This window comes from Passer montanus, unplaced genomic scaffold (assembly GCF_014805655.1).
Source record: "Passer montanus isolate IOZ18808 unplaced genomic scaffold, ASM1480565v1 scaffold89, whole genome shotgun sequence".
Lineage (NCBI taxonomy): Eukaryota > Metazoa > Chordata > Aves > Passeriformes > Passeridae > Passer > Passer montanus.
In genome coordinates, this window is record NW_024374256.1 from 779,740 (window position 1) to 790,538 (window position 10,799).

The 10,799-nt window shown below is 66.4% G+C and overlaps 1 protein-coding gene across 3 annotated transcripts; it reads left to right on the forward strand.

Moving 5' to 3' along the window:
• Window positions 1–1,756: 1,756 nt before the first annotated feature.
• Window positions 1,757–6,423, forward strand: LOC120513876 (CYFIP-related Rac1 interactor A-like). 3 transcript variants are annotated; one of them, XM_039733708.1, is made up of 12 exons: window positions 1,771–1,819; window positions 2,362–2,442; window positions 3,582–3,661; window positions 4,134–4,255; window positions 4,333–4,438; window positions 4,598–4,734; window positions 4,836–4,913; window positions 5,028–5,144; window positions 5,239–5,318; window positions 5,415–5,541; window positions 5,679–5,749; window positions 5,829–6,423. In XM_039733708.1, the coding sequence occupies exons 3-12, from the start codon at window positions 3,589–3,591 to the stop codon at window positions 5,890–5,892; spliced, it is 975 nt and encodes a 324-aa protein (XP_039589642.1). In that variant the 5' UTR covers window positions 1,771–1,819; window positions 2,362–2,442; window positions 3,582–3,588; the 3' UTR covers window positions 5,893–6,423. The 3 variants fall into 3 exon arrangements, with proteins under 3 accessions (XP_039589643.1, XP_039589642.1, XP_039589641.1); XM_039733709.1 differs by lacking the exon at window positions 3,582–3,661 and having other exon boundaries at window positions 1,757–1,819; XM_039733707.1 differs by lacking the exons at window positions 1,771–1,819; window positions 2,362–2,442 and having other exon boundaries at window positions 2,460–3,661.
• Window positions 6,424–10,799: the final 4,376 nt, after the last annotated feature.

Below are 10,799 nucleotides of genomic sequence, written 5' to 3' on the forward strand. Positions count from 1 at the left end.
CTGCGGCGCTGCACCAGGCTGCGGTGCCCAGGGCGATGCCGCGCCGGCAGCAAAGGGGCGCAGCCCCAAAACGGTGACACGGGGCGGCCTGAGCCCGGGGGCATCGCTGCCGGCTCGGGATGCTCCTGGATGCAGGATTTGGCCCTGCCCGCAGCAGGAGAGGGGGCTCACCCCATGGGCTGGGCTGTCCCCACGGAGGTGACAGCCGCCGTGGGTGCCCGTGGGGCAGGAGGCTCGTGGGGAGCAGGGGAGGCGGCGCTGCGGGAAGGGGGAGCAGGGCTGGGGTGCAACGAGGCCGCCGCAGGGAGGGACAGAAGCCGGGGCCGCCTCGGGTGTGGCTGGGGACAGGGAGGCGGCTGTTCCCAGCCCTCCTGTGGCAGCGCCTTCCCCCGTGAGCGCTGCCGGTTTGGGGGTGACTCTCCCAGCGGATTTGGGGCTCGGTTCAGCAGCGGGCAGCCTGCACTGGGGGGAGCCCCTCGCCCTCCCCCGCAGCCCCCCTGGGAGGGATGTGCCGTGGCCCCCCGGGCCGAGTGCCACTGGGGGGTTGAAGCGCCTGAGACCGAGGAAAAGGGGTAAAACAGGGGCTGAAGCCCAAGCAGAGCCCCCCTCACCCCTGCCCAAGGGGCTGCAGCAATCCCCAAACCAGCCCCTGGCACCAAACCCCTGCACCACGGCTCTGGAGTCACCCCGGGGTGTCCTCACACTGGGGACCCCTCCGTGCCCCTTCCCTGGGCACCGGCAGAGCTCAGCAGTGACAAATGCCAGCCCCAAGCTGCCCGTCAAGGACAAAGGTGGCACGGGCAGGAGGACGCCCGCACGCCAGTCACAGCCTGTGTGCCAGAGCCAGAGCAGGGCAGGTGCCAGTCTGCCACCCCACCGACTGCCCTGGCACCCCAGGGACCCCCCGGCACACCAGGGACCCCTTCCCAGGATGCCAGGGACCCCCCAGCACCCTTTAGAAACACCCCAGAGCTCAGCAGGATGAGCCTCGGGGTCACTGCACCCGAGCAGCTCTGGGTGTGTTTGGTGTACCCCAGTTACCCCAAAAACCAGCTGCATTCAGGCTTGTGCAGCCCTGGTGCAAAGCCACCCCTCCGTGGCCCTGGGAGGAGGAGGAGGAGGAGGAGGAAGGCAGAGCCATCGCTGTTGATGCCAAGGGTCTGGGCTGGGGGGGCACAGCCCCATTCCAGGCACGAGACCACCCCATCCCTCCCCTGCTGCTCCAGCTCTCCCTCTCCCCTTCCCCAGCCTCATTAATTAAACCCAAGCGCTTAATTACAACCTGCTGAGCCCCGCGGCTGCTTCCCGGTGCCTGCTGACAGCGGGGGGCCAATCCCGACCCCCCCACATCCCTGTAGGATGCAGGGAACTGGGGGAGCACCCGGCTGCCTGCAGGATTTGGGTTGTGCCTCACGGGCGGCGTGAAGGGATCTTCACAGAGCGCTCAGGGAAGGGCAACCCCAGCCACTGGAGCTGGCAAAGCCATCCCTGGGGATCTCGGCCCCTCCGAGGAGGGATGGGGACATTTGGCTCCGCTCTGGGGTTGTCCCCGAGCTGCTGGCAGGTGCCACAAGGGGTGAAGAGGGACGGGGATGCTCTGCCCGGTGGCAGTGAAAAATAACCAAGGTAAATGAGATGGAGGGGAGAGCCAGTGTCCCACCGTGCTTCCCCTCCTGGTCACCCACCCAGGGGTCCCCAGAGGGTGCCCTGACCCTCCTGCCCTCCTGCCCACAGGTCCCTGCCAGCCCATGCAGTGACGCAGGCGGGTGGCACAGCCCCTGCTCCTGCCATAGCCACTGCTGCCACCCCAGGCACTGAGGTAAGGACCAAGGGCACGGCTGTGGGGTGGGTGGGATGCCCTGGCACAGGCACCAGGCCCCCAGACCGGGTCTGGGGGGTGTAATTCCCATGGGGGTCTTCCCCTGTCCACGGGAATGCCGGCCTCATAACCCAGGGGAGTGGCATGGCACCAGGGGGGTCACCTGGGGCTGCCCCCATCCCTTGGGCATGCCAGGGCTGGGGAACTGGGGTGTCTCAGGGGTGGCAGCATGGCCAGGGGTGCCCCAGGAGCACAAGGGGACACCTCTTGAAGTGCTGGGGGAGCTGTCACATTCCAGGGGATGCTCACGGCTGCGTGCCCAGCCAGGAGGGATCGGGGTGGGCACAGGGAGGTGCCAGGGTGGTGGTTTTGAGGGCTCGGGGGTGCCAGGGTGGTGGCCCTTAGGGGCTCAGGGGTGCCAGGGTGGTGGCCCTTGGGGGCTCGGGGGTCCTGTTGTGGTGGCCCCTGGGGGCTCGGGGGTGCCAGGGTGTCTGGCTGGTGGCACCGGTGCTGTTCCACTCTGTTCTGTTTCTCTCGCTCAGGTCTGCTGGCCATGGGCAACCTGATAAAGGTATTGGGCAAAGATTTAGAAAACTGTCCTCATTTTTTCCTGGATTTTGAAAGTAAGTCCCATGAGCAGGGTGGGCATGGGGAGGGCGCCAGGGCTGCCACCGCAGCTGCTGTCCAGAGGATGGGGACAGGCACAGTGTCCCCGAGCAGCCCCGTGTCCCCAGGTGCTTTGGGGCCCTGCAGAAGTCACCAAAATGGGGCAGGGGAACAGAAGCCCAGGAGATGCCCCGTCCCTCAGAGGGGGGCAGGTGTCCTGGCGGAGCGGTGGGATGCAGGACGCAGCAGGACCTGGCCCGGGACCACCCCAGGCACACCCCGCTGCTGTCAGCTGGTGGCCCTGGTGGCCGTGTGGCGTGTCCCGTGACGCCGCCAGGACAGGGACAGCCTGCGGGCTGGGAAAGGAGGCGGGAGCCATCCGTGCCACCTGCGCTGCTGGGAAGGTCAGTGCGGCCGCTGCAGCCTGCGCCGAGGGATGGGGAGCAGGGACCTGCCTCAGTTTCCCCTGGATCGGGGCTAACGGCCAGGAAAGGACAGCTCTCGGCCCCCCAGGCTGCACACGGGGGGCACAGGACACGGTGGCCGCTGTGGCAGGATGCCAGGCCGGGCACAGCCCCGGGGCTCCCCTGGCTCCCTCTCCTGCAATTCCTCCCAGGGCACAGCTCAGAGCAGGAGTGGGGAGGGTGAAAAGAGTGCAGTGGCCTCTGCTCGCCCCAGCCCCGGCTCCATGCCCAGCGGGCACAGCTCCCCACGCCACCTCTGACTCCGGCACTCCCCAAAACACCCAGGGCTGGGGTCGCACAGCCCCCCACTCCCACGGCGAGGAACCTCCCTGCTCCTCCTGGCTCCGCTGAGGCAGCACAAATTCTCCTGCCTCCAGCCCCCTCCACAGCTCTGGGGGCTCCCCAGCACCCCTCGTTTCGGGGCTGGCTCCAGAGCAGGGGTTTGGCTGCAGCCAGCACTCCGGGCACTTCAGGGATTTCCCGGCGGCTTCTCCTCCCTTCGCTCCTCCCTCTCCATCACCGCATCGCCAGCGCTCATCACCATCGGGGGGGAAGAGGCTGCAGCCGGGGTCACCCCCGGAGCCCCCCGAGCCCCCGGGGAGCAGCGGGAGGAGCACCCCCGCAGCCCAGCACCTCTTCCCCGGGCTCCACCTCACCATCATGCTTTTTTCCTCTTGTTTCTTCTCTTGCAGGTTTCACATGGGGAACCTTCTAAAAGTGTTGACTTATAACGAACTTGACCAAGGCCCTAATTTTTTCCTTGACTTTGAAAGTGAGATGGGATTTTTATTTTCCGTTTTCGTTCCGTACTTATCCTGAGTTCCACATCCACACCATTTTGAGTTCTCTGTCCCCGTCGCCCATCGCATCGCGCCCATCCCAGACGCCCTCCCCCAAACCTGTGCCATCCGGGGGCGTCCCCGGGGAGGGGGGCCAGGCCCGTGGCCGGGGGCTGTCGCTCCTCACCTCTCCCCCCGGGGCACTTTGCAGCCTCTCGGGGCCGGGGGCTGCTCGGGGGCCCCTGGCGGTGAGCAGGACCGCGGGCACAGGGCAGCCAGGACTCACCCCCGCCCGCCCCCCGCTCCACGGCGTGACCCGGGCAAGGAGAACGGAGCAGGGGCACAATCCTGCCAGGAAGGGCTGCGAGCCGTGCCTTGGGGTGCTGGCACCCCGCTGGGGCTCCGGCCGGCGCGGGCCCCGCTCAGAGCCCTCCGGGTTTCTCTCCCCGGGGCGCTGCCCTGCAGATGCGCAGCCCACGGAGGCCGAGACGGCGGTGTGGAACCAGGTGAACGCCGTGCTGGAGGAGGCGCACGCCGTCCTGGCCGAGCTGCAGTCCTACACGGGAGCCGGGCAGGAGATCCGAGAGGTGGGAGCAGCCCCGGAGCCCCCTGCCCGCGCTCCCTCCGCGGCTCGGGGCGAGCGCTGCCGCTGTGCCCTCCCCAGGCCATCCAGAACCCCGGGGACCTGCGGCTGCAGGAGCGCGCCTGGAGCGCCGTGTGCCCCCTGGTCGCCAAGCTGAAACGCTTCTACGAGTTCTCCCTGCGGCTGGGTGAGTGCCCGAGCTCCCCCCGTGCACCCCGCATCCTCCCGGAGGCGGCGGGGCTCCTGCCCGTGCAGCGTGCGCTCAGCTGGGGATGCTGCGCCGTGCCTCAGTTTCCCCTCGGGGGTGTGGAGGTGCAGAGGGGGACCGGGCGTGCTCTGTCCGCAGAGAACGCCCTGCGGAGCCTGCTGGAGGCCCTCACCAGCCCCCCCTACGCCCCGACCCAGCACCTGGAGCGGGAGCAAGCCCTGGCCAAGCAGTTCGCCGAGATCCTGCACTTCACCCTCAGCTTCGACGAGCTCAAGGTGCCTCCCTGAGCGGGGTGACAGCCGGGGGGTCCCCACACCGGCACCCTGAGAGCCGGCAGAGTCCCTGGGGACCCCTAACCCTGGTGTCCCCCCCTCAGATGACCAACCCTGCCATCCAGAACGACTTCAGCTACTACAGACGGACCATCAGCCGGAATCGCATCAACAACCTGCAGGTGGGGGGGCTCTGCTGCTCCCCCGGCCAGGGGGGGCCTCCCCGGGGGTCCTCAGGGCTGGGGAGGGCTTGGAGGGGCTCAGCCGCCCCGGCGACCCCCGTGTCACCCCCCCAGCTGGACGCAGAGAGCGAGGTGAACAACGAGATGGCCAACAGGATGTCCCTGTTCTACGCCGAGGCCACCCCCATGCTGAAAACCCTCAGCAACGCCACCACCAAGTTCGTGTCAGAGGTGAGGGGGGCCGGGGGCACCCTCAGGGTGGGCACAACCCCCCTCCAGCCACCACACAGGGGGGAAACAGCAGCTGGGACCTGTTGGGTTTCAGAACAAGACCCTCCCGATCGAGGACACCACCGACTGCCTGAGCACCATGGCCTGCGTGTGCAGGGTGATGCTGGAGACCCCGTGAGTGCCCCACTTCGGGCTCTGGGGGGGACATCTCGGCCCTGGGGTCCCCCTGCCACCCCTGCCCGGGCTCAGGCAGCCTCTGTCCTGGCTCAGGGAGTACCGGAGCCGCTTCACCAACACCGAGACCCTGCTCTTCTGCATGAGGGTGATGGTGGGCGTCATCATCCTCTACGACCACGTGCACCCCGTGGGGGCCTTCGCCAAGACCTCCAAGATCGACGTGAGTGCTCTTGGGGTGCCAGCTGCGGGGTGCCAGCCACGCCACAGCTGCTGTGACCCCTGGGCTCCCTGTCCCTGGCTTGAGGATGGGGAGGGGGATGCCAGGGGTCTCACAGCCCCTCCCTGTGCCCCCATCAGATGAAAGGCTGCATTAAGGTGCTGAAAGACCAACCCTCAACCAGCACCGAGGGGCTCCTGAACGCTCTGAGGTGAGGGGGGGCTCGGGGGCGCAGCCGTGGGGGTGGCAGCAGAGCGGGGGGCTGTGAGCCGTGTCCCCTCCCTGGCCAGGTACACCACTCGGCACCTGAACGACGACAGCACGTCCAAACAGATCCGGGCCCTGCTGCAGTGAGCGCGGGGCGGCCGCCGAGCCACCACCACCATCCAGCTCATCTTGTACAGAGGGAAAAGGGACGGCGAGGAAGGCGCAGAAAAACCCAGAACAAACCCCAACGGCCCGGGCTGCCCTCCCCCACCACGTGCTCCTGCCCCCTCCCCCCTTCCCACCCCCAAATCAGCTCCTGGACACGAGGGGGGGGTGGCACCCTGGGGACACCAGGGGTGTCTGGGGGGCCAGGGCCAGGCAGGACAGACCCGGGCAAGGAAGTGCTGGTGGGGCTGGCAGCACGGGGGCACCTTGGGGAGGGGGCAGGTGGTGCCCCTGTCCCCATCCTGGTCCCCAGGAGGAGGAGGGAGAGGATGAGGAGGAGGAGGAGGAGGAAGAAGTATCCCTGTGGATCTGCACTGACTCTGGAGGAAACGGCTCAGTCTCACCTGGTAGATTTTTAATATGAGCAATTAAATCCACACTCACCTCTTCTTTTCTACATTTTTTTTTTTGGGTGTGAAATAAAATGACATTTAATCTGTTCGTGTGGCCGGAGCGGGGCTGTCTCTGCTGTGTCCCACCCCACGGACCGTGCCACCCTGCGGGACAAACGCCACCTCCCACGGGGACCAGGAGGGACAGCAGCCCCGGCGCCCCCCGAGGCAGCCCAGCCTACCCTCCTCCTTCCCCGGTGCTGCTGCAGACCGGGAGCACCGGGGCGGCTGCTGGGGCCGCTCCCGGCTGCCCGGCCGGTGGCTCTGCCGGCAGATGGCCCTGTGACACCGCGGCCACCCCGCGACAGCGCGGCCACGCCGGCCGCACCCGTGCCCAGCCAGCCCTGGGGGCACCCACTCCGCCTCGCACCCCCGGGCTGGGCGAGACCCCCGCGGGGCAGGACCCCGTGCCAGCCCCTGGGCTGTGTCACCCCCAGGGGACCCTCAGGGTGGCTCAGGGCCGCGTCCCCGGGGTTTGGTGTCCTGCCAGCCCGCTCCTTCCCGCCGGGCACGCGGCAGCTGCGGGCACCGGGACCCCCCCCGTGCCCTGCCCGTCCGGGGGGGTGACAACGGGCACCCCACGGGTGGCACCACACACCCAGAGCCTCGTGCCAGGCGGCTCTGGCAGGCTGTGCCTCAGTTTCCCCGCTGCCCCCTGGGTGTGCTGGGGGCACAAGGGCACGGTCCCCACAGCTCCCCGAGATGGGATTCCTCAGGGTGCCACCCCGGGGACACCCATCTCACCCCAGGGGCACCCATCTCACCCCCCTGCAGCCCCCAAACCTCCACGGACCCCCTCCCCAGACCCAGGACTGCCCAGAGGGGACAGAGAGAGGGGGACATTTCCCAGGTCTGGTGCCAGGACAGCCCCCAGCCCTCTGGATCCTGGCATTTCCTGGGCCCTGTGCCAGGACAGCCCCCAGCCCTTGGGACCCTGGCATTTCCCGGGCCCTGTGCCAGGACAGCCCCCAGGCCTCTGGACCCTGGCATTTCCCGGGCCCTGTGCCAGGGTCCTGCCAGGTTTTTGCCGCCGAACGCGCCGAAGTCCCGCGCGGGGCGGGTCGGGGACACGCTCTTGCACAACCCCGGCCAACAGCTCCTTTTATTTTTAGGCTCTTGCAACATTTGGCTTCGCCACAGCCAGCTGAAATGCTGCCAAGGCATCGGATGGGCCACGGGCTCCCGAGCCGCTCCGCGCCCCAGCCGTGCCTCAGTTTCCCCGTGAGCTCCTTGGAGCCGCTGGCCCTGTGGTGGCAGCGGTGCCAGCCAGCCCTGCCGAGCCCAAAGGGACCCCGAGGGCCCGTGGGATCCCCCCGGGGCTGCACAGCACGAGGAGCCCACCTGGGAGCTGAGGACGGGGCTAGGACACGGCTCGGGGCGGCTGCAGGAGCTGCTGTCCCCAAGTGACACCGGCCCCCAGACGGTGCCTGGCCCGTCCCAGGAGGGTCCCTGCAGTGTGGGAACGGGGCTGGGAGGAGGCAGGACAGCGTCACCAGCCCTCCCCACCAGGAGTCAAGGGACAGGCGGGTCCTTTAAAGCCACCAGCGAGCGCGGGCACAGACACCAGCTGGTCACCGTGCTGGGAGAGGTGGCAGCTGTGTCCCAGTGCCCGTCAGGTCCTGGCACAGAGCCCACAGCATCCCCCCTGCGGTGCCCCTCGCTTGCGAGGGGAGGGATGAGGCCAAATTGGTGCCACATCCCAGCTCTGACTGTCCCCAGAGTGGCACTTTTCAGGGCAGAGCAGGTGGCACGTGCCACCCTGGCAAAGGGCAGCACTGCACGGACGAGACCTTTCCTGTGGGAGCATTTCAGACCCAAAACCGGGTGGGAAAAGGGAACCAAAAGGGATGTACAACTCTCTGATCATCAGACACATCCGAGCCCAGAGCCCTGGGGACGGTGCCACCCATGTGGGCAGCAGTCAGGGCTGGAGCCCTGGCAGGGGCTGCTGCAGGCAGCACACAGCAGATGCAGAGCACGAGGTGCTGCCCGTGCACCCCTCGCTGCTGGACACGAGGATTTGGGCTGCCACAGAGCCAGGGGCACCCCTGGATGTGCCCCTGGTCCCCTGGATGTGCCCCTGGTCCCCCTGGATCTGCCCCTGGTTGCCTGGATGTGCCCCTGGTCCCCTTGGTGTGCCCCTGGTCCCCCTGGATCTGCCCCTGGTCCCCCTGGATGTGCCCCTGCTCCCCCTGGATGTGCCCCTGGTCCCCCTGGATCTGCCCCTGGTTGCCTGGATGTGCCCCTGGTCCCCTTGGTGTGCCCCTGGTCCCCCTGGATCTGCCCCTGGTTGCCCGGATGTGCCCCTGGTCCCCCTGGCACCCAAGCCAGGGCACTGCCCGGGGACAGGCAGTGCCACCAGGATGGTGCCCGGTCAGCAAGGACACGCAGCTGCTGGTGTGCCCCTGGTCCCCCTGGCACCCAGCCCTGCAGCAGCCTGGGGCAGCAGCACACCAGCACCGTGTCCCAAAGGCAGTGCCCAAGCCAGGGCACTGCCCGGGGACAGGCAGTGCCACCAGGATGGTGCCCGGTCAGCAAGGACACGCAGCTGCCCCAGCTCAGGCTCTGGGCTCCGTGCTCAGCCAGGCCAGGGTGCCCAGGACTTTAACTGATGGCGAGCCAAGCCACGCCGGGCCTGTTTTCTAATCCCAGAGTAATTAATGACCTTATCTTTGGCCAAAGCCATTTAGATTAAGTGGCTGGTGTGATGGGCTCGGCGGCTCCGGCTGCACAGATGGAAGAGCCGCGTTTGTCTGGGGATTAGAGGAGGGCAGATGGAGAGAAGTGCCATTCCCCATCCCCAAAGCTCCGGGCACTGACAGCAGCCTGAAACCTGAGACCACAACAACTTTCTCAGCGAGCCCTGGCTGGGCCTGGCGAGCGATTCCTTCGTTCTTTGTCCCTCCTGCAGGGCCCAGAGCAGCGGGAGCTGCTGCCAGCACCAGGAACTGGTGTGACCCTGCCAGGAGCTCGATGCCAGTCCCTGCCTGGAGACCTTCAAACAGCAGAGGAACACTGCACCCAGAGTGACCTGCCTTGGAGAGCAGCCCTTGTCAGGAATGCTGCCCTGCCTCTGCTCAAATAAACTGATCTCAACCCAGCTCTCCGAGGAGAAAACCCACCTGAATCCTGTGCTGGCAGGATCAGGGCACGTGTCCTCCCTCCACTCATGGACAAGGAAGTGTGGCACACCCTGTTCACCTGGAACTCCTGGGAACCAAAGGCCTGGGAGCCCCTGGCCCCCCTGCTCAGCACAGCCCATCCCAAAGACGCTCCTGAAGAGAACAGGCTGCTGTGGAAGAGGAATAACATGAATCCGTGGGGATAACAAAGTTCATATTAAACCGATTAAGGATATTTAATCCACCTCTGACAGTATGGACAGCTGACTGCACTCAGGAGCAGATAATCCCAGCCCTCCTTGCCAGTGCTGCCCCAGTGATCCCAGCCTGGCCTGGGGAGATGACTCAACATCCCAGAGCTGTCTGTCACAGCACACGGGGCTTCACTCCCAGCCCACACTGCAGGCTGGAGAACACAATTCCATGCCACGACCCCGTGGCCATGTGTTCCAGCACCGGGCTGAGCCCACATCCATGGGCTGAGTCAGCATGGACGGCAAACAAGTCTGGGCTGGAGCAGAGGCTCAGCTGGCACCGCACAGACCCAGCAACAGCGCAGTGCCCAGCATTCCAAGGCTGGTGCCCAGCTCTGCCCAGTGCCAAATTCCCAGCTCTTCCCTGCCCACGAGCACCCAGAGCCCATCACAGAGCCCGAGGCAGCCGTCCCACGGGGCACTACAGCAATAATTCCATGCTGAGGAACACAAACTGGAGGTTTAATCTAATCCCCACCAAAGCAGGAATCTCCAGAGCCCGCGCCGGCAAATCCACCCACGCAGCTCTTCCCTGGCAGGATGAGCCCTGGCTCTTGCCACACGGCACAGCACAAGGAAAAGCTTGTGCTCCACCAACCCTCAAACCCTCCTAGCTCTGAATTTGCCAGGAGAATCCCAAAGGCTGTCCTGGCTTCACCAGAGCAGGATTCCAGGCACAAATGGCACCCACATCCTCCAGGAACAACAATGGGACACCAACTGCCTGGGGGACACAGCTCCAGGAATTTGCTGCTCAGTAGCTTGGATTCAAATTCGGGGCTGGTTCCCAGTGCCAAACCACAGAGTAAACCCCCGGGAATTCTGCCTTAACTAGGACAGGCTCATCTGTTGCAAACTCGATGAGATCATTTCCAAGTTCCTGTTTAACAGGTGCCAGCTCCCCCTGCACCTGCTGTGTGCACAGGGCTCCCTGCCCCCACCAGGCTGGGAACATCTGCTCAGCTCCCTCAGGAGCTGTGGAAAAGGGGACTGGGAGCAGGAACCAGATCTCCTGCCCTGTGCCCAGAGCCAGGCAGAATCAGAGAGCAAGGAAACCGCGC

Bases quoted from the DNA above. Each gene is read 5' to 3' on its own strand.
- LOC120513876 (XM_039733707.1), top strand. From the start codon at position 3,550: ATGCTTTTTTCCTCTTGTTTCTTCTCTTGCAGGTTTCACATGGGGAAC. The intron at 4,735-4,835 runs GTGCCTCCCTGA...TCCCCCCCTCAG, and splicing joins TCAGCTTCGACGAGCTCAAG to ATGACCAACCCTGCCATCCA. The intron at 5,750-5,828 runs GTGAGGGGGGGC...CTCCCTGGCCAG, and splicing joins GGGCTCCTGAACGCTCTGAG to GTACACCACTCGGCACCTGA.